At 49.5% G+C, this 26,125-nt stretch overlaps 1 protein-coding gene and 1 long non-coding RNA gene across 4 annotated transcripts in view; one reads left to right on the forward strand and one right to left on the reverse strand.

Moving 5' to 3' along the window:
* NDUFA10 (NADH:ubiquinone oxidoreductase subunit A10) overlaps positions 1–25,343 on the forward strand; it is a 57,373-nt gene extending 32,030 nt beyond the window's left edge. Inside the window, exons 9-10 of one of the 3 annotated variants that reach the window (XM_032277719.1) lie at positions 76–181; positions 24,667–25,343. In XM_032277719.1, coding sequence (XP_032133610.1) covers positions 76–181; positions 24,667–24,735 — 175 coding nt within the window. In that variant the 3' untranslated portion in view covers positions 24,736–25,343. Of the gene's footprint in view, positions 1–72; positions 182–4,063; positions 4,195–24,666 lie in introns of those variants that run through there. The other 2 variants (XM_032277718.1, XM_032277720.1) reach the window with 2 other exon arrangements.
* Positions 6,973–22,202, reverse strand: LOC116551564. The gene is made up of 3 exons (XR_004268992.1): positions 22,187–22,202; positions 15,696–15,699; positions 6,973–7,048 (listed from the first exon to the last, which is right to left on the reverse strand). It is a non-coding gene; the product is annotated as an uncharacterized LOC116551564 (long non-coding RNA).
* Positions 25,344–26,125: the final 782 nt, after the last annotated feature.

Genomic DNA, 26,125 nt, shown 5'->3' on the forward strand with positions numbered 1-26,125 from the left:
AAAAATCTGACTTAAGCTTCTTTTAATGTGCTTTGATGGTTTGGTGTGACCCACATTTGTCTTATGTTTTAGGGTTCAGGATAAGCAGCGGGTGGTGCAGTACACAGCCATTCCTATCCTTATCCCAGAAGTCACCGTTGGAGCTCATCAGAGTGACCGTATCCTGCAGGAATTCAGAGAGGTGAGACTGGGGGAATGGAGAAGGCCGGTGGTGGGTTGATCTGCAGCACTGGGGACCGCGCACTCACTAATCCAGAAAGGGGTTTTTGTTGTTGCTGTGTTTTTGTTGTAGTGAAGGAGCCTCTTTTTCATTAAAATAATTCTCCCCTTTCCCTGTATTTCTATATGGAATGCTGATGAAGTCCTCAGAGGACAGGCCCAGAGCAGAGATGTTCTTCTGGGCTGTTATTCATCAGGCATATTATCTTGATAGGAGAACAGTCTCTGTTCATCAGCTGTTTTGTCAGTTTCTGTAAATAATGAGGGTTCCATTTCTGCAGAAGGCCCTTAGGCCATGTGGAAGGGAGTAGGGAGGACGGACAGCAAGGGTGGAAGTTAGTAGGGGCAGCTGTTTCATTGATCTTCTCATCCAATTCCCATACCTTCTTAGCGAGTTATTTGTTCGGGCAAGATTCCGCTAGGTTAGAGACGTGTAACTTCTGCCGGGAGCCAGCAGGTGAGTTGCAGGCTGCACAGCGAATCCCGACGTCGATGGACTGAGAAGAGCACAATCCGTATCTGGCAGCGGTGGCTGTGGTTTGTTACGAGTAAATGTGAAATAGCTCTATTTAATCTGAACTCCAAGCTATGCCTTCAACATGTGGATGAGTTGAAATCTAAATATTTTTGTGTTACTGTGATCGTCCGAGTTGATACATGCAAATTGCCTGAAGCACCTATCGAGAGTCTGAGTACATCCCTTTGCTTTCTTTCTAACTTGAGGTAGTTGGCATTTTCTTTTAAGTAAATTATTTGGATTGTTTTGAAAGTGGTTTTATTCAGAGTGAGGATTTGGGGAATTCAGTGTGAGGATTTGGGGAAAACACATAAAACCATGAAGATGTCTCTCACAGGCACCTGCGTTTAATATCTGTGCACACCTCTTTCGGTCCTCCTATACGTGTGAGAGTGCGGGCGCCGTATCCCACTCTGGGTGGGGCCGTGCACGCCTCTGCACGTGTGTGACTGGGCGCCGTTTCCCCCCTCTGGGTGGGACCGTGCACGCCTCTGCACGTGTGTGACTGTGGGCGCCGTTTCCCCCGCTGGGTGGGGCCGTGCACGCCTCTGCACGTGTGTGACTGTGGGTGCCGTTTCCCCCTCTCTGGGTGAGGCCATGCACGCCTCTGCACGTGTGTGACTGTGGGCGCTGTTTCCCCCTCTCTGGGTGGGGCTGTGCATCTTTGCTGCTTCCCTGGGATCATCGCTGCAGCTGGCGCCTCACTGGCTGCTCTTGTGTAGACCAGGACACACTTGTGGTTGTTCCCCCTCTCTGCTTTTGTGCATGGGCACGTCCTGTTAAGTCTGTTTCACAAGTGGCTTCCTTTCTTCCTGTTGACATCCAGGCTGCCATTATTCCCACCCAAACTTGTACAGCGGCTTCCTCTCTGGCCTCCCTGAGTTCTGCCTCTGCCCTCAGTCCTTTTCCAGGAAGGCAGAAGCAGCCATGCTTGGTGCAGAACCCACGCTCTCAGTCCGTGCCTGAAGGCCGCCTTTCCTGTTGGGGGTGTGTTAAGAGTCTGTCACTGCCACTCTTGGTAGATTTGGGCCTCCTTTCCAGTCTGTCAGATTTTATTTCATTTACATTTTAGCGCTGTATCATTAGATGCATACACATTTAGAATTGCACTGTTAGTAGCGTCACCCTTTTCATTATGATATTTTCCTCTTTACCTTTAGTGGTGGTTCTTACTTTAAAGTTTATTCAGTATTTTTCTCTTTTTTTTTTTTATGAGACAGAGTCTCACCTTGTTACCCATGCTGGATGTGACCTGGCTCACTGCAGCCTCCACCTCCCAGGTTGAAGTGATTCACCTGCCTCAGCCTCCCAAGTAGCTGGAATTACGGCCACACACCACTACATCCAGCTAATTTTTTGTATCCGTAGTAGAGACGGGGTTTCACCATGTTGGCCAGGCTGGTGTCCAACTACTGACTTCGTGATCCGCCCACCTCGGCCTCCCAAGGTGCTGGGATTACAGGGGTGAGCCACCGTGCCCTGCCTATTCAATATTTATGTAGCATTTGAAACTTTCTTTTGGTTAGTATATACACGATGTAGCTTTTTCTGTGTCCTTTAATTTCAACTCTTCTGTGTCTTTATATTCAGTGTGGATACCTTATAATTTGCAGTTTTTAAAAAAAAAATTGTTAGTCTAAATATTTGGAATACTTTTCTGTTTACATTTAATGCAATTACTGATGTATTTGTAAATAGCCTATCTTACTATTTAATATTTTTCCTACCTATGTTTTCTGTGTTTTGGTTTTTTTTTCTTTCTTTCTTGCCTTTTTTTTTTTGGATTTTTTTCTTTATTCCATTTGCCTCCACCTATTTGCCTACTAGTTATCCTTATAATAGCTTTTTGTGACGAAGCTGATAATTCAAATATTTATCTTTGGCTTAATGATGTCGAAGATCAGTTAGTTGTCCAGTTCCAGAGCAGAGTTCCCCACGTTCGTGTGCTGCCTAGTCTCGGTCTCAGTCCCCCCAGGATGCTGCCCCCCACGCGTTTGCAGCTGTTCGGAGCTGAGCTCAGCAGCTCTGCCCGTGCATTTGCCCCGTGGGTGCCCACCCCTCCCGGGCGCTGTGCTGGCCTGTTACATGTCCTTGGCCTTCTGCAGGAAGAATTTTTGCTAATAATAAATTCTCACACTTATTCTTTAAAATGGCCTTTATTTGATCATTTTTACTTTTTTTTTTTTTTAAGTTTGGAATGTTCCAAACTAAAAAACAAAAAAAAAAGAAAAGAAAAGGGAAAATAACTTTTCTTGAACCATTTAAGGTAAGTCATTAACACGAGGCCCTGTTACCTTCCAGCGCTTGACTGTAACGGGCTGCAGAGTATGGCTGCTACCTCAGTGCCCTTTGGGCTGCTGCTGGGAATGCAGGTTTTTGGGCTTCAGTCCAGGCCTACTGGATTAGACACTCAGGGGACGGGGCCCAGAAAAGTGTGTGAATGAGTGCTCCTGGCAGTGCATGGTGCCCGTTTGAGAATCACGGCTGGGATGTGTAATTCTCACAAACAAGGACGTTCTCCTCTACAACCCAGGACAGCTGTCAGAACAGCAGGCGGACTGCCCTCCAGTCACAGGCCTGTTCCGGGGCAGTCACTGATCCCAGCCATGTTCTTCCAGCACGCATATCCAATCCAGGGTGACGGCGTGCGTTAGATTGTTTCGTCTCTTACGTCTCTGTGAATCTGGATCAGTTCCTCAGGCTTTTCTTGGCGTTTAAGACCTTGACATTTTTGCAGATTACCGAATGGTTACCTTGCTGACTATCCCTCAATTTGGTTTTGTCAGATTTCCCCCGTGGTTCGATTCAGGCTGTGTGGCTTTTTCCTGGAACTCACTGATTCTATCCAGCAGCCTGCGGTTCCCATTTGTCCATCACTGCTTACGTTACCTTTTGTTATTGTTAAGGTGGTGTCTTCACTATAAAGTTATTTTTGACTCTTAATAGTGAATATTTTGAGGGGAAGTTCTTGAGAGTATGTAAGTATCATCTTCCTTGTCAAACTTTCACTCGGCAGTGTTAGCATCTTTTGATTTTCTTGGCTAAATTATTACTGTGATGATTGCCAAATTATGATTTTCAGTTTCTGTCATCCTTTCTGTATGACCAGTTAGTATCCTACTAGAAGCAGATATTTTCCCTTCCCCCGATTTATTCATTGATTTCTGTTTATCACTATGGACTCCCAGATTCTTGTTCATTTATATACATCTATTTTTGTTTCTGCGTTTCAATGTGTTGAAACCATGAATACACACCAGTGTCTCCAGTTCCAGTGCAACACAACAAGGTTTATTTTAGTGCTCTCCTTGTCCATATCCTTCTCAGATGATGAGAGACCTGCCCCCGTGATGTCAGCGTCTTTACCTGCCGGAATCCCCAAAGGCATAACTAGTCTCCCGTCTCTGCTACCATGGCGTCGCTAATCCGTGCCACCCAGGAGGGTGTAGACATGACCCAGCCCTGCAGAGCGGCCTTCCATTTGAACTTAGCGGGAAGGATAGCTGTCTTCATTCCTGCAGGTGGTTTTCTCTGGGTTAGAATTTTAAATTGTCAATATTTTCACCCAGGCTGGAGTCCAGTGGCGTGATCTCGGCTCGTTGCAACCTCCGCCTCCCGGGTTCAAATGAATCTTCTGCCTCAGCCTCCTCAGTAGCTGGGATTACAGACGCGTGCCACCACACCCAGCTAATTTTTTTGTATTTTTAGTAGAGACGGGGTTTCACCATGTTGGCCAGGCTGGTCTCAAACTCCTGACCTCAGGTGATCTGCCCACCTTGACCTCCCACGGTGTGTCTGTATCACTCTTGCCGCATTTTCTCTCTGTTCTCCTTGTGGTTCAACTCAGTCATCTGTTGGACCTTTTCACCACATGCTGTGTGTTATGTGGTTTTGTCTGCTTTTCAGTGTGTAAGCGTTAAAGAGAATCTAAGACAATCTATGGTATTGGGCTTGTGGTTTGAATTAAATGTTTACAGATGTTAAAATTTCTAATCATATTTAAATGACTGGAGAAATCTGATTTTTAAATTTCTAAACATTTAAAAAAATAAACTTGAATTTTTAGGACAGTTTTAGCTTTACAGAAAAATTGTGAAGGTAATAGTGAGCTCTTGGATCTCACATCCAGTTTCCATTTTATTAACATCTTCTGTTGGTATGGTACATTTGTTATAATTAATGAATTAATACTACTTACTGGGTTTTTGGTTTTGTTTTTTTTTTTTTTGGAAACTGAGTCTCACTCTGTCACCCAGGCTGGAGTGCAGTGGCATGATCTTGGCTCACTGCAACCTCCCCTTCTCTGTTTAAGCGATTCTCATGCCTTAGCCTCCTGAGTAGCTGGGATTATAGGCGCCCACCACCATGCCCAGCTAATTTTTATATTTTCAGTAGAGAGGGGGTTATACCATGATGGCCCAGCTGGCCTCTAACTCCTGACCTCAAGTGATCTGTCCACCTCGGCCTCCTCAAGAGCTGGGATTACAGGTGGGAACCCCCACACTCGGCCCTTGTTAACTAAAGCGCACACTTTGAATTACCTGGATTGCCTTAGTTTTTCCCAGTGTCCTCTTTCTGTTCTAATACCCCATCTAGATTATCGTATGACCTTGGGTCTTCTTGTCTTAGGCACCTCTTGGCTGTAACATTTTCTCAGACTTTGTTTTTAATAAGGAGTGCTAGTGAGGTATTTTGTAGACTCTCCCTCAATTGAGAGTTGCCTGATGTTTTTCTGGTGATTAGACTGGGCCGTGTGTTTTGGGGAGGAATGCACAGAGGTGAAGCATCAGGGGCACTTGCTGTCAGCGTGACCTGGTGCCATGGCCCTGACCATGGCCTGGCTGAGGTCGTGCTGGCTGGGTCTCCACTGGAAAGCTGCCCTTCCTCTTTCCAGAGGGTCCCCATACATACCACAGGCTTTATGTTACTCTGTTGAGTAAGAATTGTCTGACTATTTAGAGGATTTAGTTTAAGGAAATTCAGTTGCTTGATATTAAAAAAGGATCAGTTGGAATTAAATAGTAATAAGAATTCACCGAATTCCTTTAGTCCATTAGAGACATAAGCAGCAGCTCTCACTGCATTTCCTTCTGGAAATAGCATTGTGGGGATACCTGGAGGTGACTGAACAAAGCCCTTCTGGGTTTCACATGCAGCTATTTCAGATCTGGGAAGGTCTGTGTCTGTGGCTTCTCACAAAGGCTCTCTGCGCGGCCTGCAGAGCCTCTTTCTAGATTGGCCTCTGTGGGCACTGGGGAAAGCTCCCTTCCTCCTGCTATCCCCTCCCTTCTGAGCCTGTGCTCAGAGGGCCTCTCCGAGAGCTTCATTCTGACCTGAGTGACTTTGGTAGAGCTCTTAGCAGACAAGGAAGTGAGTACGGAAATGTCTTGAGTGAAGCCTCTGTGACTGTATCTCCTTGCACACAGCCCTGAGAGAGTGCAGGCCTTCCCCAGGAGCAGGAGGAGATGGAGCATTTTTATTTCTGCCAAAAGGCCCCACCCTGGCGAGAGTGGCTTCCTTTTATCTGGCCATCCGAGGGACAGCTTGTGCTAGCAGCAATTTCTGTCAGATGCTGAGGGGAAAAAACAACAGTTCTAAGAGCACATTACAAAAGAAAACCCTAACTCTAAAACCTCTTTCTCCCACTGTTCCTTTTGAAAACAAATGCTAATGGTATAATAGGAAGGCAAGTTCTCATGAAAATGTAGCTTCTCTTTAATTATTTGTGTTTAAGGTTGCCTTCTTCTCATTCCTGTCTAGTTCAGCTGGAGGTGACAGGTATAACTTGGAAATGTGGAAAATGTGTAGGAAGAGAGAGGGCCCGGGGACGGGAGTGTGCAGGACGGAGGTGCGTCTGATCTCGCCAGAACAGACGGAGGACAGGCCGGAGCCCCAGGGGCCATCGGTCCTGACACCTCACCTCACAGAGGCTGCCCGGCAAGGACAGTTGAAGTTGTTTTTAGTTGGGTCACAGAGGCTCTGAGGTTTAGTAAGTTTTACTGTGAAGCTTGAATTGCTAACAAAATTAAATGCTGTTTTCTATAATTACATGTTGGAAGAAGAAATAGTAAATAGAATCAAGACAAGAATCAAGCTTTTTAGAAAAGAGTTCAGTTTTGCTTTATGAAAATTGCGAAAGACAAGTAACTAAAAGGAAAGAAAAGTCAGCCTTTGTCAGAGACGAGGTGAACAGAAATGTCTGTTCCTAACCTTGTAGCTGGGGAGCCCTTACCCGCAGCGGGCTGCACGGGGAGCGTGCTGTGTGGAGTGAGAGAGCGGGTCCTGAGATGCTTCCCACTGGTCTTTGGAGGTCTTCAGGTACACGTGACAGGTCACTGCTTTGCTACAGGGGAGCACACAGCATTTGAGGACATTCCACAGAGGATGTGTGAATTTCGAGCAGAAGGGATTTGGCGGTCAGTTATTTCTGGAGCAAGTGGAGGTCGTGGGTGCGTGCTCCTGGCAGCAGGCCTTAAAAGCCTGTTACCCTGCTAGGCACTTTCTCGCTTTCTAGGAGGCTTTTTTTAATGTGGAAAATATGTTTTAGCCAAATTCTGCCACCAACATGAGAATTTCTATAGTCCCAATTAATGTTATAAAGATAATAAAATTACTAAAACTGTGCCTTATAATTTCATGAGAAACTTAAAGTATACTTGCACTGTGCTGCTGTACACAGGTGGTCTGTGTGTTGTCACACGCCCATGACGTGGCGTTCATATTTTATCATGGATATTGTCCTTGTTGATACTTGGAGGTTAGGAGTTATTAGGTAGCACTTCTGATTCTTGGAAAAGGAGTCATCCTTTGACCTTTGTTCTTTAGATTGAAGATCATATCCTTTGTTTTTCTTCCAGGATTTTCCTGATTTTTCTGACTTTGGTGTTTTGCAGTTTTGCAAGATGGGTCTAGACTGGAATTTCTCTTTCTTTGTGCCAGTGCAGTTCGATCTTGTTGCTAGGACCTTGTTCGTTGCTCGTGATTCCCCCTTGCTTCTCTTTCTGTAGACATTTTAAACATAGTTCCTTTATGCTCTGTCTCTGGGGTGCTTCTCTGGCCGCTGTCTGACCTTGGTCGTTGTTCCTTCACCTTTTCACCCATGGTGGCTTGTTTCCTTCACTCTGTTGGAGACTTTGGGTTCTGAGCTTCTGCCCTGTGGGCCTCCGTCCATGGGCATTTGGTGAGAGTGTATCCCTCCTGAGTCAGGCTGCCAGATGAAGTACAGGATGCTAAGGTAAGCTTGAATGAGAGCAGCCACTCTTGTAGTGTCAGTACGTCCCGAGGTTTTAACTGGTGTCCTGTGTGATTTCCCAGCCCTGGCAGCCCTGTTCCTCAAAGGACTGCTTGCTGCTGCGAGGCCTCGGATTCCTGAGGAGCAGGAATCCTCCGTGCACAGCCAAACTGCTTTTTGCTGCTTAGGTTTTCAAAACTAAGCAGACTATTGCTAAAGGATTCCAGCAGAGGGAGTCAGGGAAGAGGTACAGGGTGGGGAGTGGGCTGCTGAGGGCCTGGTGGCCTTTCCTCACTGCGGCGGAGGCCCGAGCCTCGGCTGTGTTGTGTCTCCTGCAGACTTGTGTGTGTGTGACTGGAAGGGCGGGCGGAGCGAGTTCAGACAACACTGGGGTCTTGCAGTAAAGCGCATTAGAGACAGGTAGTGGCAGCTGGGTGGGTGGGCTTCGAAGGTAGGAGTTTGCCGTTTGTGACAAATGGGCTTTGGCCTAAAGGCTTGAATTTGGGAACCTTAGGCATACTTCCTCATGGATCTTTTCCGGACCCTTATGTTTATTACTGATGCATGGATGAGCCCAGGAAGGGTGACTGAGGAGAGCACTTCCCAGGGCGGGGCGTGGCGCTGGGGAAGTCCGCCCAGCCTGTGTCTAGGCACGTTTCTGAAGTCTGTTTGGAGGGTTTGGAGCTTGTACATTGAAACAAAGCCATTATTCTAACTTTCCTATGAAAAGAGTTCTGTCTTTTAAGATACTTTTTATTGGAGCCCAAATTCTTTTATAAGCAGAAATTCCTTTTTTAGGTTTCTAAAAAGCATACAAACAGTGGGAAGACAGAATTCTTCCCCAAATCAAGGTGGCTCGCCCACACCTATTTCAGTAGACCTTATTTTAGCGATTCACCTTTATCAAATGGTTCCAAAGCATTTCAGCCTGGTTTTAATAGAACAGCAGCTCTTCGTTTTTAGACACAGTTTTCATAACATTTAATTAAATTCTGCAGTTGCAATGACAAGTAACAACTGACATCGCTGCTGGGAAGCAGACCACTGACTCACCCACCTGGTGGGAGGGACAGGAGCTCCTGTGGGCCAGCGGACAGGTTCTGCCACTTGGCATGCTGTGTAGGCTGGCCTGTGAGTGGTCCAGTAGCGGTTGGTCAGGGGAGCTTTCAGCTCAAGGGAGGAGGAGCTGGTAAAGAGGACCAAGCTCGCCAGAGTGCCAGGAGGCAGGCCAGACCGCGTGGGCCCTGGGGGCCAGCAGAGGAACCATAGAGGGGCCTCAGCATCTGTCAAGACTGCAGGAAGGTCAGGGGTGGTGAAGGCTGGCCATGCCCAGGATACTGCAGTGATGAGCGGATCGTAGGTGAGCCTTGAGAGGGGCGTCAGGAGCCTGGTGGGAATGGGAGATCCCGTCTTCTGTGGCTTGTTGTTTTGTCTTATTTTTAAGGGCTAAGGCATTCTCTGTATTTATAGGAAAGAAGAGTAAGTGCTTGTGGAGAGAAAAGACGCAAGAGACGAAGGGGACCATTGATGGAGCAGGGGTCCCAGAGGCAGGGGCCTCTCAGCCCATCAGAGATCCCAAGCAGGCATGCCCAGGCTGGGTCACTGCTTGCTTCATAGGACCTCAACCTAGTCTGCTGAGGGGAGGCTGCAGGGATGGGTGAGGGCTCTTTTCTCCCATGGGGAGGCACTCTGATGGATTGGCCGTGTGTGGCGTGGAGGCACAGAACCTACATCCAGGGTGCTGCAAGGGTGGCTGAGAACGCCAGTTGACCTGTGCTTGGTGGTTGATGGGACCCAGTGACCATGTTGGCCATTGTCATTGGAGCATCTCATTCCTGGATTAAAATCCAGTGGTGCTTTTCACATCACAGGGCCGGTTCCAGACAGTAGATCACAGTCACTGTGTTCCCATAGTGTGAAAGCAGCAGTGTGTGTGCCCAGTGTTGTAAGTGTGCATGCTTGAACATCCTGCATGTCACAGCCGATGAGTCTCTCTGGAACAGATTTCTCTTGGCGATGTCTTGACTGGTCTTTAAGGGGCATGGTCTCACAGCTGTGGAGCATGCATTGGGTCAGATCTCCACATACTGGTTCTTATCCCTGTGAGTCCTCTCACCTGTGTAAAGGACCTGGCTGCCTTTTCCAGGGATCTGGAAAGCCTGGTCTTTCCCATCAGCTGCACCCTTGAATGAGGACTCCAGAAACAGAAGCAGCATCAGGAGCGAGTTAGCGCGCCTAGCACGCCTCATGAGGGACAGAGGCGGGACATGGGCAGAAGCAGTGGCAGGTCGTGGCGCTCTGGTTCCCAGATTCCTCTTCCCACCCAGCTGTGCCTGACGATGGAGGGGTGACTTTGAACTGAGCGAGGAGACGGCAGTTGGGGTCCAGCGGCCTTCATTACTGTTAGGAGGAAGCTCCAGCTGCCTCTTCTAAACTTTCTCTCCCGTGTGTCTTTCCTTATCCCTGAACCCTGCTTCCAGTCTGAGTTTAGGGAGATCTGCTTGGAGGAAGGCTGCGCAGCTCCTTCTATGGCTGGATGGAGTTAGAGGCCCCAAGACCCGAGTCTAGGAACGGTCCAGCCCACTCATTTTTCTTCCTGGGGGTCTATAATTTTTGCTTTGCTTGACTTGGTGTAATTATAAGAGGTTCACAGCTGCTGTTTGGGATGCAGTCATCTTAGTCAGTTGTGCCCCAGAAGTTGCCAGTGTCCTGGGAGCTGCTGTGACTGAGGGAATCGCGTCTGTTCACTGGAACTCGTTCCTAGGGCCACTCTGAGCTCTCACCACCTCTGCCACAGCTCTTGTTTCTGGCTCCGCGTGGTGGAGTCTCATGTTCTGCGTGGCACCTGCCGATTACTCTACGGTGTATTCCAGGCTGTTCAGCCTGCTAGCAGGAGCTCTGCCTTCCCTGTGCATCCTTCTGACCCCCATGTCACTGCACTCAGTGCCAGACACTGCACCAGGATGGAGACACCAGAGTTTCTACATCCTGGAGACTCGGCAGACCCATGCACAGAGAAAGCGATGGAGTCCCAGAGGCCATGGGGACCCTTGAGAGGGTAGGCATGTGCAGGGGTCTGCTGTGTCTGGGGTCTCAAGACTCACACCTCACAGGTTGGGTATGAGTTTGCCAAGTAGAAAAAGAGTCTTGTAGGGTAGTTGAGGGAGAAGGAGGATGGCCGTGAAGGCTGGAGGCTGGAGGGCATGGCCAGCAGGGGCGCTGCCGGTGGCCTCGGGGCAAGCATAATGCCAAGGGAAAGGAGACAGAGCAGGTGGGGAGGGTGATGAGTGGGACGAGATCACACAGGGCCCCGGGTAGACTGTGAGAATTTCTCTCCGTCCTGAGCGTGTGCGGTTGGGGTTAGGGCTGTGCTGCTGCCTGCAGGGCCCCTGGGGTGAACGCCAGGCACAGACTAAGACTTCGGGGCTTTTGTTAGGCTGTTCTTGCGTTGCTATAAAGAAATATCTGAGACTGGATAATTTATTTAAAAACGTTTTATTGGCTCACAGCTCTGCAGGCTGTACAGGAAGCATAGCAGCGTCTGCGTCTGAGGAGGCCTCAGGACACTTGCAGTCATGGCAGACGGTGAAGGGGAAGCAGGTGCATCCTGCCATGGCAGGCAAGGGAATGGGGCGTTGGAATGTCACATATTTTCAAATGACCAGATCCTTGGCACTGGAGTGTCACATATTTTTAAATGACCAGGTCTTGTGTGAACTCAGAGTAAGAGCTCACTCGTCACCAGGGAAATGGCCCAAGCCATTCCTGAGGGATCCACCCCCAAGATCCAGACACTTCCCACCAGGCCCCACACTGGGGATTGCATCTCAGCATGAGATTTGGAGGGCACATTAAAACTTTCCTTTGACGAATAAGCTGGTGACATGGGGGCACAGGCTAGCAAAGAAAGACCTCTTTACAATAGAGTGGATTTTAGATTTTCATATGAATAGAAGGGTTTACGATTTTTTGTTTGTTGGTCCTGTGACCTTGAAGCTTTTGACCAATCCTGTCATTTATCTGGCTAGTGTCCTGGAGGCTCTCAGATGCCTGTCTACACTCACAGGTGACACCCAGCACTAGGGCACTGGTGCCTCAGGAATCCAGGTTTTCATCTAAAACAGCATTTCCATCAGGCACAGTGGCTCATGCTTGTAATCCCAGCACTGTGGGAGGCTGAGGTGGGCAGATCACTTGAGGTCAGGAGTTGGAGGTCAGCCTGGCCAACATGGAGAAACGCTGTCTCTATTAAAAATACAAAAATTAGCCAGGCATGGTGCTGAGCACCTGTAATCCCATCTGCCTGGGAGGCTGAGGCATGAGAATTGCTTGAACCCGGGAGGCGGAGGTTGCAGTGAGCTGGGATCGCCACAGCACTCCAGCCTGGGCAACAGAGTAAGACTCCATCTCAGAAAAACTAAACTAAAAATAAAGAAATAAGTAAGTAAGTAAAGCAGCGTTTTCAGAGGGGCACGTGTACCTGGAGTCGGAGCAACATTTACGAACACATTTTTCATTGGCCACCCTCCTCCATTCTGTGCTGAAATTGACCCTGCGTATGTTCGTGAAAACACTGGATGTGTGCAGGACAGGTTGCTGGGTCCTTCAAGTCACGTTTTACACATTGTATCAGGTCACTTTTTATTTCTGTACAGCCTTCCTTGGATTAGACAAACTGTGATTTGGTTTCTACTTTACCAATTCAGTCTCTTTTCAGCTGAAGGAGGCCAGATGCTGTTAAGATACTGTGCTCCCTCCATGAAGCTGATCGTGTCCAGGATAGTTGCTAGGACAACAGAATCTTCTGTTTTCTCTCCTGCTATTTTTATTTCTTTTACTATCTCAAGTTGTTTTCATTTTCAGTATTGAGTTCTCCCTTATCATTTTTTAAAAGACATGTTTTTAATAACTTGAATATGTTAATACTGTATGTTCTTGCCTTTATGAAATTGACCTTAGTAAGGACAAACTTGCAATAAACAGAAAAGTGGTAGAGTCAGTTTACCTGAACAGACCAGAGACGGAAGGCCAGACGTGGTTGCTTTAAATTCTTCATGACATTCAGACCTTACTTAGAACTCAGCTTGCTATCAGCTGTGTTAAAATATAAATTTTCAGTGTGGAAGTTACTTAATTGGGTTTGAGAGTAAGTGCCTGATACCATCAGCGTGCCCTCTGCTTTGTGCCCCGCCGTGTGCGCTATGGAAATGAATCATTGATACTCAGCATTCATCTCTCTGCCCCAGTTATTTACATCTCTGTGTGTGGAAAATTGTCAGCATGTATCACTTGAAGATGATGATGAGCATGAAAGGTGCTCTTTGCCAGGTCCCTTGGTTTGTGTGCGATTGCTGCGGGCTTGTGGTACCCGCCTGCCTGCTGATGGGAAGTGATTAGATGATGTCTTATGTGCAGTCTGGAAAACTAAGGGCCCGGACTTTACTGTGTGTTGACATATTATCTTGTTTACTTTAGAATTTGTAGAAAGCATACCATTTTCAGGTTCAAAACAGGTGCTTAGGTTAGGAGGTTTTCCATGATTCACAGCTAATAGGAGCTAAGGACGAGTGAGAAATTTGAACTACTGTTGATGTTTATTTATTGCAACAAACATGACAACTAAATATGTGTGTATTTGCAGTGAGCCGTAGCTCATGTCTTACAGGCAGAACACACATTTTCAAAATAAAAAGATGGTTTTCGAAAGTTGACTGATAAAAGATTTTTTCAAAATTGCTGCCAATTTTGTTATAGTTGATTTGTGTTCTGCAGTAAGGGAAATTAAGGGAAACTGTATGTCAGAGAAGTGTCTTTAATATCTGTAATGCTCATCTTTAAAATTAATGAAAAACCCTAGGCAGAATTCATTAGCATTTATATGTAATGATGGAAAATAGGAGTTGGAAACTGGAATTTCCAAGTCACCCCAGAACTGTGCAGTAGTTTGAAGGTCCTTAATGCATCTGGAGAGAGGGGAGCCAGTCATGCCCAGTATAACCCATTTCCCACCCCCGCAGAGGGAAGCCAACTCAGTAGACAGTCCTTCACTCGATCCTTTGTTTAATTTACATATTTACAGTAATTCAATAAAGGATTTGTTGTTGGAATATACATGTGTTTATTTATAAGTATGTATAATTATCACTATATATTTACAAAAATACATATGCATGTACACACACACACACACACACAGAGGTCCTTCATGGAAACTCTTAACTGGAAAACTGAGCCTCCTTGGATGTTCCTGAGGTGACTACTGGGATATAAACCTCCCCCAAGAGCAGTGCTTTGAGTTACATACAAAAAGGTCTGCAGAAAGATTGGAGTCATCTTTATCAGGGTAGAGTGGATCGTGGACAATAACCTAATGGACACCCAAGAAATCTCATAACTGAGAACTTGAGCAACATACCTTTACTATATGCTGACTGACAGATAGATGAAAAATTGGAGGGAGTGAGGAGAATTCAGTGAAACCTAATATAGGTAGTATATGATTGAGGAAAGAGCTTATTGTGTTATTTTTAAGAGTTAGCACACTAAAAGTCTCAATTTAATTCAACTGATACTTACATGGGTAGTGGGAAAAAGATCCTGGTCTTCTAATTAAAAGGTCTGGGCTGCACTTTCAGCCTGCCACCAGCTAGCCGCGTGACCTTGGGCAGGGCAAGTCTCTGAACACCCTGTCTCTTTTGAAATAGAGACAGTGCCTACCTTCACCTCATGCTGTCAGGGTCACATGAAATAATACTAGTCAAAGGGCTTGTACTTAGAGGCTGCCCACTAATATGAATAAGTGTATCAGTGATTGCACTGGACATCACTTTTGATAAGTGCCAAAGGAAAAGTCAGAGGAGGAAGGGAGGTCTGAGAAGGAAGGGGCATTATTTCATGGCAGGATTCTAGGAGGCAGAGGTGGCTCAGTACAGCATTTCAAGAAGAGTGAGTGGCGAAGGTATTCGATAGAGAAAGCCATGGTCCTGGCCAGGAATAGCCAGTCAGCTGCTGCACTCAAGGAACGTCTGCCTGGAGACCTTTGCGATGTGCCTGGGCAGGGAGAGGCTTGTTCAGGAGGTTTCTTTGGCTTTATCCTGAATGACATTTCCTGAGGATCTATCTACTATCACGTTAACTACACTCACTAAATCAGTTATTTTTCGACCTCCTTTTTACAAAGCAGCATTCGATATTTTTTTTATGTAGTATTTCTTTCATTACTGTAGTTTTCTGGTAAGTAACTGCAAAGAGCAGTAGGTTGGGCTGTTAGGTGTTAGACGCTATCTCTGCAAAAACTGAATGACACAGAGAAGTTTGTCAGTAAAAATGAACGATTCAGTGACATCTGTTGGATAGGAACTTTCTTAGAGGGAGGTGCGGTGCCCTCTCTGGCTGAGCTATCTGCTCTTTCTTATCTTGCATTTCAACCATGTGTAATTGCAGGTGAGATTCACTTTTACATTTTTTCCTGGTGTCTTTTAGACTGGTTATACTGTGATTCTATCTTACTTCCTTTGTGGACATACGAGCTACCCCTCTTTATTTCATTTCTGATGATTGCTGCAGGGTTTCACCATGGGCATCTCTAACTTCTCACAGTCAGCCCACACACTGTCAAGCATTTAACCACCTCACACACAGTGCAGGTGTCCGGCCTGAGGCCGCAGCTGTCCCTGCCCTGTGTGTTCAGTGTGCTCTTATTCTCATACACGTTCACGGAAATCACACGGGACTGTTGTGATTTTGGCTTTAAACAGTAAGTTATCTTTTACAGAAATGGAAACAGAATTGTTTAGTCTTTTATCCTTCCCCCTGGCATTTCTGATGTGCTTCATTCCTGTGTGTGGATTTGGGTTTCCACCTGACATCACCTTTCTCCTGTGCAAAGAACTTCCTTTAGCAGTTGTTACAGAACAGGTCTGGGAGCAATGAATTCCATTAGCTGTTGCTTTTCTGAAAATATATTTTTCAGCTGCATTTTGTTGGGTATTTTCACTTGATATAGAATTCTAGGTTGACAGTTTTCCCCTTCAACACATAAAAGATATTCCATTGCTTCTTGGCTTGCATAGTTTCTGATGAGAAGTCTGCAGTTCTTCTTAGCTTTGGTTCTTGTGCCTGCTCTACCTTCAGGCTCACTTATCTTTTCTTCTGTGGGTGTATGATATGCTGTTAATTGCATTTTGTTGGTTTAGGTCTTCCATGAAGCAGAAGCCAAGAGATTAGATGTTGAAGAGGTCTATTGGAAGAAAACACCTTTGAAGGATCAGGGACAGGACGCCTGAGATGGCGGGAGAGGCTCTGCTCTTCCTTGCTGGTCTGTGACAGGAAACAGGAAGAAAGCAGAAAGTTTGGCCAGGCTGATAAGTGTCAGAGAGCCAGAGATGCCTGTCAGGGCGCCCAAGTCCACAGGAACAGCTGGCACCAGAAGCTCCTCTGCGCTCCGTCACTGACCGGGCGTGTTCTGTGAGGTGCGTGGCCGTGGCGTGAACAGGCAGCAGATCCTGAGGGTCAGCAGATGCAGGGCCAGGACAGCACGTTTTCCTCTTGCAGCAGGAGCTCTGCAGGGCACGTTTTCATGGCCACCATGCATCTCCACTGGAATTGTTTCAGGACTCCCGGTTTTTAGCTTTAGAAATTCTGTTTGGTGCTTTTTATGTTTTCCAATTCTCTCCTTGTTATGTTTCTCATTTAATTCTTTGAGCATACAGAACATTTTTATAACAGCTGTTGTAATGTCTTTGTTTCCTAATGCATCATCTTTGTCAGTTCTGAGTTGACTTGATATTCTCCCCTTGTTATGGGTTCCAGTTTCCTCTTTCATGTGCCTGGAGACCTCTCATTGCTTGCTAGGCTTTGCAGATTTTACATTTCTAGTGATAGAGCTTGCTCTGTTCCTTTGAACTGTGTTAGAACTTTTCTTCTGACAGCAGTTAAGGTACTTGCAAGTCAGTGTAAACTTTTTGAGGCTTGATGTTTCAGCTTTCTCATGAGCCTAGAGTGGCCTTTCTTTAGGACAGGCTTAGCCCAGTACTGAGGCATGGCCATGGGGTCCCTGTTGAATGCTGCGTGTGTGCAGCGAGAGGCCCCTCTGCTCTGGCCAGTGGGACCTTGCTGACTCTCAGCCCTACGTGAGCTCTGGGAGTCATCTGCCTGCAACTCCCTGGAAATTGTTCTTTCCCTGATGTCGACTTTGTCCAACCTCACAGAGTTTTACCCCGTGCACACACTGATTGGTTCTCAGCCAGAGACCACGTGGGTCCCCTGTACAGATTTCCGGCGCTCTTTTTCTGCCTAGGCCCCACCCCTTTAGTGCTTTACCCCCTAAAATCTAGACACTGTGTCCTGCCCAGAGTCAGATGCAACCACCAGGCTCCATTTCTCCAGTTTCTAAATGCGTCTGGCTGAGAGGCGAGTACAGACCCAGCTACTGCTGCCTGGCAGGAAGCTGTGGACCGTTCCTTGGCCTGGTGCCGTTCACATGGTCAGGCCCTAGCAGTCTAACTGATCACCCGGAGCTGTGTGGTTCACATTGACTGAAGTCCAGAGTGCGTCTGGGGAGGCGTTTTTCCGTGTCAGGCTTCTTTAAGACCACAGGGCTGAAGTCTGTGCTCGCTGCTCCACGGAGGCGGAGCTCTGTGCGTCCCGTGCGTTTGCTCCCTCCTTCCTCCCAGAAGTCTGCCTCTTCCTAACAATCCTCACTCTGTCCGCACCCGAAGCCTCTGTCCATGTTGGTCGTGGGATTTCTCCATCCTTTTCGCCCTCCATCACCTCTAGTCTTCGACTTTGGGCCTCTCCCACATTCCAGCTTGTTTCTAGGTTTTATGGAGCCAAGGAAGAGCAGGAGCCAGCAGCTTTCAGAGAGATGCCTTTGTTCACCTGTCTGAAAGCAGTTAGGACACAGTGTTTCACGAGGAGAAGGACCTTCCTCCAGGAGAGTGAGTGGCTACGTGTGCAGGTGTGTGTGGATGGATGGCTGTATTTTTTTCCTTGGCTGATTTCTGTCCGAACAGCTGGCATTTGAAGCACTGATGTGGGGCATCTCTAGATTGTGCGCCCGAGAGAAGCGCCCGGCAGAAGCCCCCGCATGCGACCTCGGCCTCATGGCACAGATCCCAGGTTGGCGGTAGCATTTACAAGTGGGCACCTTTTTCCAACGTAACTCATCCAGTCCTTAAACTGAACCACACAGACTCAGTGGCGTGGCTTCGGGTAAAAGAACAACACGTTCCTGTTGCCTCTGCAACCCCACCTGCAGCTGGACCCCCCTCTGTGCGCGCTGTTGCCCGGCACGGGACCTGGCACCTGTGGGCACTTAGGAAGTAACTGTGGGCTAAGTGAACTCAGACCACGTCGTGGACTCAGCTTTACTATCCTGTCATTACCTTTCTTTCTTAGGCCAGTGATCAGCAAAGGTTTCCTTTAAAGAGCTGGAGAGTAAAGAGCCCCGCCCTGCAGGCCACGCAGTCTCCCTCACAGCCGCTCAGCTCTGCGCTGTGCGAAAGCAGCAGCAGCCAGTGTGTGAACACAGGGGCCAGGCTGTGCCAGTGAAGCCCCATTTACAGAAGCAGTCAGCAGCCAGATTTGAACTGTGGGCTATAGTTTGCTGACCTGTGCACGAGGCAATAAAAGGCCAAGAGTCTGGTAGAAATTCATGACGAGAAACCAAGGCCCTGAATCCGCCCCTGAAGGGTGAGCAGCAGCATAGTCATCTGGACCAGCGTCTCAGCATTGTCAAATTAAACCCGTTCTGATGGCTGCGTCAGCGTCTATTGCTCTGTTTATTGTTTTTCCTTAAGCAAGCAGTTCCATTTCTAGAAATTTATCTTAAGCACGTAAATCTAGAAGGGGGCACATGGTGTTATTTATGATGAGAAGACTGGGAATGGACACAGCTGTAGGCTGGAAGAGGCAGAGCCTGATGTACAGTGTGGCCCAGGGGTTAGAAGCAGACTCGGGAGCCAGGGGACACGGCTCCAGTTCTAGCTCTGTGAACATACTGGCCGTGTGCCACCCTCAGCAAGTTAATCTCTCTCTCTTCGTAGGAAAAAAGAAAAGAAAGAAAAAGGAAATCCTTGCACATGCTGTAAAATCAATAGGTACATCAGAGTATACAGATGAGAGTAATGCTCCTTCTTTGTTCTGCCGCTGCCCAGGGCCCCTCCCTCAGGCAGCCCCGTTCAGGTTTCCTTGTGTGTAGTTTCCAGGTTGGTGCTGGAGAGGGTCGCAGCACCCACCTGGCTGTGTGTGCCATTCATCCTCTTAACTGTGAGGGTCAGGAAATTCATCATGTTAGTTTACATTAAGCGTGGACTTCTGACACACAGATTTGCACACAGATATCTGGAGAAATCGGGAGTGGGTTTGATGAGAATGTCTGATCCTGTCTCTTCTTCAGTCTTTCCTGTATGTGAGTCAGGATACATGGGTGGGAACAAGTCCCGTTCTGAGGTTTTCCAGGAGAAGAAAGTGCAGATCCATATCCCCAAGCAGGCTGGACGCAGTGTGCACACACACACCCCTGCCCCATGTGTCATTCTGTATTTGCTAATGCAAATGTGTACACCCTCTTCAGCCTGGGATGGAAGCCCCCCCAATCCCATCCTCCGAGTCTGGGATCCATCAGTGGGGAGCTGTCATTTCCAGCCCAGCCCCCGTAACCAGCAGCTCTCAGGGAAAGGAACTCAGTTTCTACACTGGGTCAGCCCAGGTTGCCGGGGTGACTGGGCAGGGAGCCTCCCAGTGCGCTGTCTGAAATCCCTTCCTGCTGCCAAGCCTTGCCCTGGAACTCTCCGGATGGGCCACCAGGGACTGATGCCCGCCAGGGTCGTGGGTGGAGTAGCTGCCGGGACCTGGGACCTGGCAGAGGACTGGGTATGTTTGGCTTTGCAATTTACTGAGGTGTTTCCCCTTTCTTTAGTAAACTTGCTTTTTGATTTCTAATGGAAAATGGAATGCAGGGAAAGAGCCTCCTGAAAGTGTCAAGCTGATCAAAGCACTGTGAACCTAGGGAGTTCAATGTCTTGAATTCAGAGATCCAGTGAGGGAAATACATTTGCCTCGTTATAGTAGAGGGGATTGCAGAGGAGGAGCCTTGGAGGGGTTTGAACCTTTTTCTGTTAGGCGCTCTTTCTTCTTTGGCTTTTTAAGGATTTTTGGTTTGCTCACCCGTTATACATTCAGCAGAAGCCCCAGCTTCTGACAGGAGGAACATGATTTTCTTTTCATTTTGAAGTGGGTGTACGGCCCACACCTGAGTATTTCACCACATGGCCTTTCCATTTCAGCCTTCGTATGCACAGCCATGTACACAGGTGCCACACACATGGGTGCCATGCACCAGGCACCGTGAACAAGCAGATCCAGGAAAGCTTGGCTCGGGAGGAAGGTCCGGCGAGGCCGCCGCAGTGAGGCCGCCCTGAGAGAAAATGGGCTTTGCTGCTTTCCTCCGAGGTGTTAGCATGTGCTTTGTCTCCTGTGATGAGGGAGCGCTGGGCTCTGAGGGTTGAAGTCTTACTTTAAATGAGCAGATACAGACATTAAGTGTAATGGAAACTAAGGGGATGCTTTTGCGTGTTCCCAGTGTGAGATGCTTTAGATGACTGCATGGGTCTCTGTTGGCCTAAAACTGAAAAGAGACCCCCTGGATCTGAGAGCCCCTCCTGGGTATCAAAGGCCAGTTACCTGCTGCCCGAGAAGTCCAGAGACACACTTTGCGAGACAATCATAGCCACGGCTGGACTTTGCAGGTTTGGTATTCCGCTAGCTCATGTTCTCTGCTCTGCTCTGATGTAAAATTCGATTTGCAAAGAGGAAAACGGAGCCAGACTGTCCCAAACCCAGCCCTTCTTCTGTAAATACTGCGGTGAATGGACCTGCGTGGCTGGTCCTGTGTTTGAGTAAAACTGGAAATGACAACTTGAGTTGAAAAACCCTGGGAGAGCTGAGCCGGCGTCTTCAGAGAGGTGCCCACCGGCCGCGTGCGGGCTTGCGGCAGCGTCGGCTCAACGGAAAAACTTTGAGGGAATCTTTTGTTCAGGTGTAAACCGTCTGTTCTTTGGACGTCACTCTGCAGTTGGTCCTTCAGGTGAAAAATGAATTTCTGGCAGGAACCACCTCTGAGATCCAGAACCGACTCCCGTGCTCCTGGGTGCCAGCGGCTCAGCTGTGTGGAGTGCGGTTCCGCAGGGCATCCTGGCTGCACTGCGCCTGAGGGGCCTTGCCACTTTCATCAGCAGCGCTCTGGCCTGCCCCTCCCTCCGCGATTTTGTTCCTGGAGGTGACCCGCCCTCTCCTGCATTCTTGGCCTTTTCCCTGCACAGCTTTCTAATTCCTGTTTATAGACATGCCCTGGTATCTCCCGTCATAAAAAGCAGACACCCTACAGGAGTTGCCAGCTGCCACTTACTGGCGAGTTGCCAGCTGCCACTTACTGGCGGCTTACGGCAGCATGCATGCATCCTCCTCAGGTTCTGGAGGCAGAGGTTCTAAAATCAGGGTGCGGGCAGAGCTGGTTCCTTCTGGGGCTCACGGGGAGATCCAGGGCCTTTACCTTTCCAGCTTCTAGAGGCCACCCCGTCCCTGAGCTCCTGGCCCACATCACTGTGGCCATTGCCTCCCTGTCCCATCTCCTTCTCTGGTCTCTGAGGACTCTAGTGATGGCCTGTGGCCATGAGGGTATCCCAGATGATCTCCCAGTCCCCTGCTGCAGGGGCGCTTCTGCCAGGTGAGACCATGTGTTCACAGGTTCCAGGCGCTGGGCATCTTGAGATAGAGATCTCCACCTCTTCTTGATGTGGAGACCCCACCTGCCAGCCCCCTGCACATGCACAGGCCTGCAGGCACAGATGCACGTGTCCTTACCTGGCCTGTGAAAGCAGCCCAGGCTCTGTGTCCCTTTCCTCAGCTGCTGACTGCTTCTCCTGCTAACCTGGTCTCCTCCCACAGCTCCTCGTGTCCTGGTGCAAGGCCAGTGGCTACCCGGTCACCGTGACACAAGGCCCCGTGTGTCATGCGTGGTCATGCCCAGCTCCTCCTGTGGCCTGCGTGCCTCACTCCTCAGTCCCTCTGCAGCCTCGGCCACGAGGTGCTGCTCTTCAGCCTCTGCTTCTCCATCCCCCTGGATGCTCGGCTCATGGGGCATTGCCTCCCACAGTTACTGGGTGGTGGCTGCACAGCCCCGTCTTCTAAGCCGCAGACCCAGTTTTCCAACTGCCCACAGGCCTTTTCTACAGGGCAGTCTGCCGTGTGGCCCACACCCTGCACCCATTCCATAAGCAGACCCAACACTCGCCTTCCCTGGGGACTGCCAGCTCCTCCTTTCTAACACCCAGGCCTTCCTGACCCCATCAGGCCCTTTGAGGCCAGCCCAGGTGCCCATCCCTGCTCCCCAGTCCAGGAACAGCACCTGCAGCCCGTCTGACAGAGGCACCTTATGCCAAAAGTCTTGTCAGAACCGCGAAGCTCCTGCAGTGTGCCTGCCACCTGTAGTCACCTGCAGTTCGAGCAGCAGTGTTGGGAGATCCTCTGACCCTGGAGGGGTCTCTCTTGACACCTCCGTGGACTCTGCCGGACCAGCTGCCCGCGCATCCTGCGGGGATCCCACAATATCAAGCCCCCCGGGCTGTCTCGGTGTCACTGGCTGAATGACCTGTGCTTTCATCTTAATCTCTTTTCAGATTTTAAACTCCTGAAGGAGGTGGGCTTTTCTTTTTTCTTCTGTGTCCCAGAATTCTGGTACCTAAACAAAACTGTCTGTCTCCACACTGTGTCCTGGGCCAGAAAGCTGGAGTCTGTGCCACCCCACCCCCTGCCTTTCGATGAGCATTTGATGTAGTTAGGATGTCTGTCCCCTCCAAATCTCATGTAGAAATGGGATCCCCCGATGGAGGTGGGGCCTGGCGGGAGGTATCTGGGTCACGGGAGTGGATCCCTCCTGAATGGCTTAGTGCCCTCCTCGAGGTGGTGAGTGTGTTCTAGAGCTGACACGAGACCTGCTCATTTTAAAGTCTGTGGCAGCACCCGCCCCCCAACCCTCCTCGAGCTCTTGCTTCCACTCCCGCCGTGTGGAGTGCCTGCCCCCGCTTTGCCTTCCGCTATGATGAGAAGCTTCCCGAGGCCTCCCCAGAAGCAGGTGCTGGCGCCATGCTTCCCACACAGCCTGCAGAACCGAAAGCCGGTCAGACCTGTTTTCTCTCTGCATCACCCAGCTGCAGGCGTGTCTCTGTAGCAGCGCAGGAACGGACTAACACCGCCCCAGCCCTTCCACTTCCCAGGCCACTCGGAGCTGCCCACCCAGGAGAGGAGAGGCCTCCGGGGAGGATGGAGGCTGGCTCCTGGGCCTCGGAGATCCTCGGAGCTCTGCCTGTCCTGTGTCTGAGACAGCTGGTCTTGGGGGGACCTCCCTGCTGTTCCTTAGGATGTGTTGTGTGTGTGTCTCTCACTGTGTGAGCGCTGTGGCACAGGCCAGGCCAGGCACATTTCAGTGACTTGTGGTCCAGGCAGCCGTGGCGGTGTGGCTGGCTGTGAATGCATGCTGCTGATTAGGATAAAGGAAAAGCTGATTCTTTTAGAAGTGATTTTAGTACCTGCTCTTAATGGCAGAATTGGGAAGGTGTGTATGTGTGCACATATTGGCTGTGTCTGCATGTGTATGTGTGTATACATACTGGCCGTGTGTGTGTGTGTGTGTGTGTGTGTGTATACACATACTGGCTGTGTGCCCATGCTGATTTGAAAATATGAAAAACTGATTGTTTTTTTACGTGCTGCCACCAGGCAACACACACCATGCTGGGCGCTTTCCTCGCAGCCCCGCGCCAGGCAGCCCTGTGGGAGCATCAATCCTCCCTCTGCCCCAGCCACCCCATGCTGGCCACCACCCTCACAAACAGGTGTGTGTGTGCTGGCAAGGACTCTTGTTGCCCCCCAGGTCCCCGTGTGCCCTGGGAGGTTGGCCTCTGTGGACCACCACCTGGGCCCCTGACTTCCCAGACGGAGGGAGAAGTGGGGCTGTGGCACCCTCCCTGCGGCTCCCTTACTGCCAAGCCCAGCCTCTCGGGCAGCGCCCCCTCTTCTGGCCTCTGTGGTCATTTCCTCCTGTTGCTCCTGGAGCCTTTCAGTGGCTCCTGCTAGGGTCAGTCCTGCGGTGCTTCCCCCTCCTTTGCTGGTTTTCCTGAACCCTGCCCACGTCTACTTAAAAGGCATGGGTTAAATTCACTTTCCTACTCCGCCAAGGGTTCCTTCCAGCCAGTGGCCCGGCCACTGCAGGCCCTCTTCAGAGGGGATTTCACCTGGGGGTGTTTCAGATGGTGAACCGAGGTTCCTGGGCCCCAGCCCCACCCCTGTGTCTGCATGGCTGTCGCCCTCAGGACCTCACCTGAGTGCCACGCATTGCTCTGTCCCCCTCCCGTGGCACTTGTCACCCTCCTGACATTAATGAGAGCACTCAGGTGGTTCTTTTCCGTTTGTAGCTCCCAGCCCTAGGACAGGAGCTCCTGGCAGGCAGGGCTAGGTCGTGGTTTGTGTAACTCTGTGGCATCCCTGCACTTACAGCAGAGACCGGCCACAGATCAGGTGCTCACCAGCACGTTGAGTGAACTCATGAACCGCAGGCATCTGCCGGGTAAACAGTGAACTGTGGGCTGGGAAAACATTCATTCACTTTAAACAGAGTGCTCCAATGCCTTTTCCCCCACAGCTGCCAGGCCGCAAGTACAGCCCTGGGTACAACGCCGACGTGGGAGACAAGTGGATCTGGCTGAAGTGAACGGCGCCGTCCTCTCCAGCTGCATCGGCCAGACTCTCCTGGACATCATAGAGCATTAAGATTGGGGGAGGGTAACCGTGCAGACCGGCATGGTGGGGGAGTGGCCGCACAGAAGCAGTCCGTCCTGTAGTTTAGGTAATGGCGTCGGGAAGCCGCTTCTCTCCAGGTGTTCGGGACCCTCTAGCTTTGTTTTAGAATGACCCATCGTTCTCACTGGAAAACTGGTCCGCTGCGCAAGGCCGGCTCTGGGCGGCCCCTGTGGTTCCAGGCCGCTCTGTGTCACGCACGCTGTGTACATTGTTTTTCTTCAGACTTCCAGAAATAAAAGTGTTTCCATGGGACTTTCCCCGTCGTATGTCTTTGTGTGCACGGGCACTCAAAGCTGCGTACACGCCCGTACCCGCTGCCCCGTGTCCTTCCTGTTCAGCTTGCTGTGTGGTGGTTTCATTGAGACTTACATTGTATTGACGAGTTTTTCTGAAGGCTTGCTGTATTTGATTTAGTTATGCACTACATTAGAGTAAAGAAAAGAAAGTAAAGAAGAGATAGCAAAAAGAGAAAGAAAATTACCATAGGTTTACAGAACAGTGGTGTTTTAAAGAGACGTTGAAAGAGGTTCACGTGGTGGCCGACCTCAGCGAGTCTCATAACCGCTTCCTCTGAAGGGAGATTTGTGCTTAGAATGTTAATGGCATAAAATGCAAAAGCAAAATAATATTCTCTCTTCATTACCCAGAAAATCAAGTTGCCAGTCAAACATGAGACATGAGAAAGAAAATCACTTTTCTTTATTCAACTCTGTTGAAGCCTAGAAAACCCAAACCAGCTGGGTGTGGCTCCCATCATCCTTCAGGACCGAAGCCGTCAGCTCTGAGTCCTACTGAACTGAGCTTTCCACTGCAAAGCTCTGCCATGTCCAACGTGGTAGTTCCTAGCCACACATGGCTATTTAAATTTAAATGAGCTAAAATGTAATACAGTTTAAAATTTGGTTCGTCATTGCCCTGGCCATAGTTCAAGCGCTCCGCGGCCGCAGTGGGTGGGCAGTAGTTTCGGTGATGGTGCAGAGGAGGGCACTCTCCTCACCGCGGAAGCTCTGGTGGCCTTGCTGCTGCGGAGCCTGGGGAGAAGATGCACACCCGCCTTGTTTCCCTTCCCCCCTCCCTCCCTCCTTCCCTCCTTCTTCCCTCCCTCCTTCTCTCCTCCGTCCCTTCCTTCCTTCCTTCCATCCTTCCATCCTTCCCTCCCTCCTTCCCTCCTTCTTCCCTCCCTCCTCTCCTCCGTCCCTTCCTTCCTTCCCCCCTCCCTCCTTCCTTCCTTCCTTCCTTCCACCCTTCCCTCCCTCCTTCCCTCCTTCTTCCCTCCCTCCTTCTCTCCTCCTTCCCTCCCT

Source organism: Sapajus apella, unplaced genomic scaffold (assembly GCF_009761245.1).
Source record: "Sapajus apella isolate SASKATOON/1434 unplaced genomic scaffold, GSC_monkey_1.0 scaffold10, whole genome shotgun sequence".
NCBI classification, from domain to species: domain Eukaryota; kingdom Metazoa; phylum Chordata; class Mammalia; order Primates; family Cebidae; genus Sapajus; species Sapajus apella.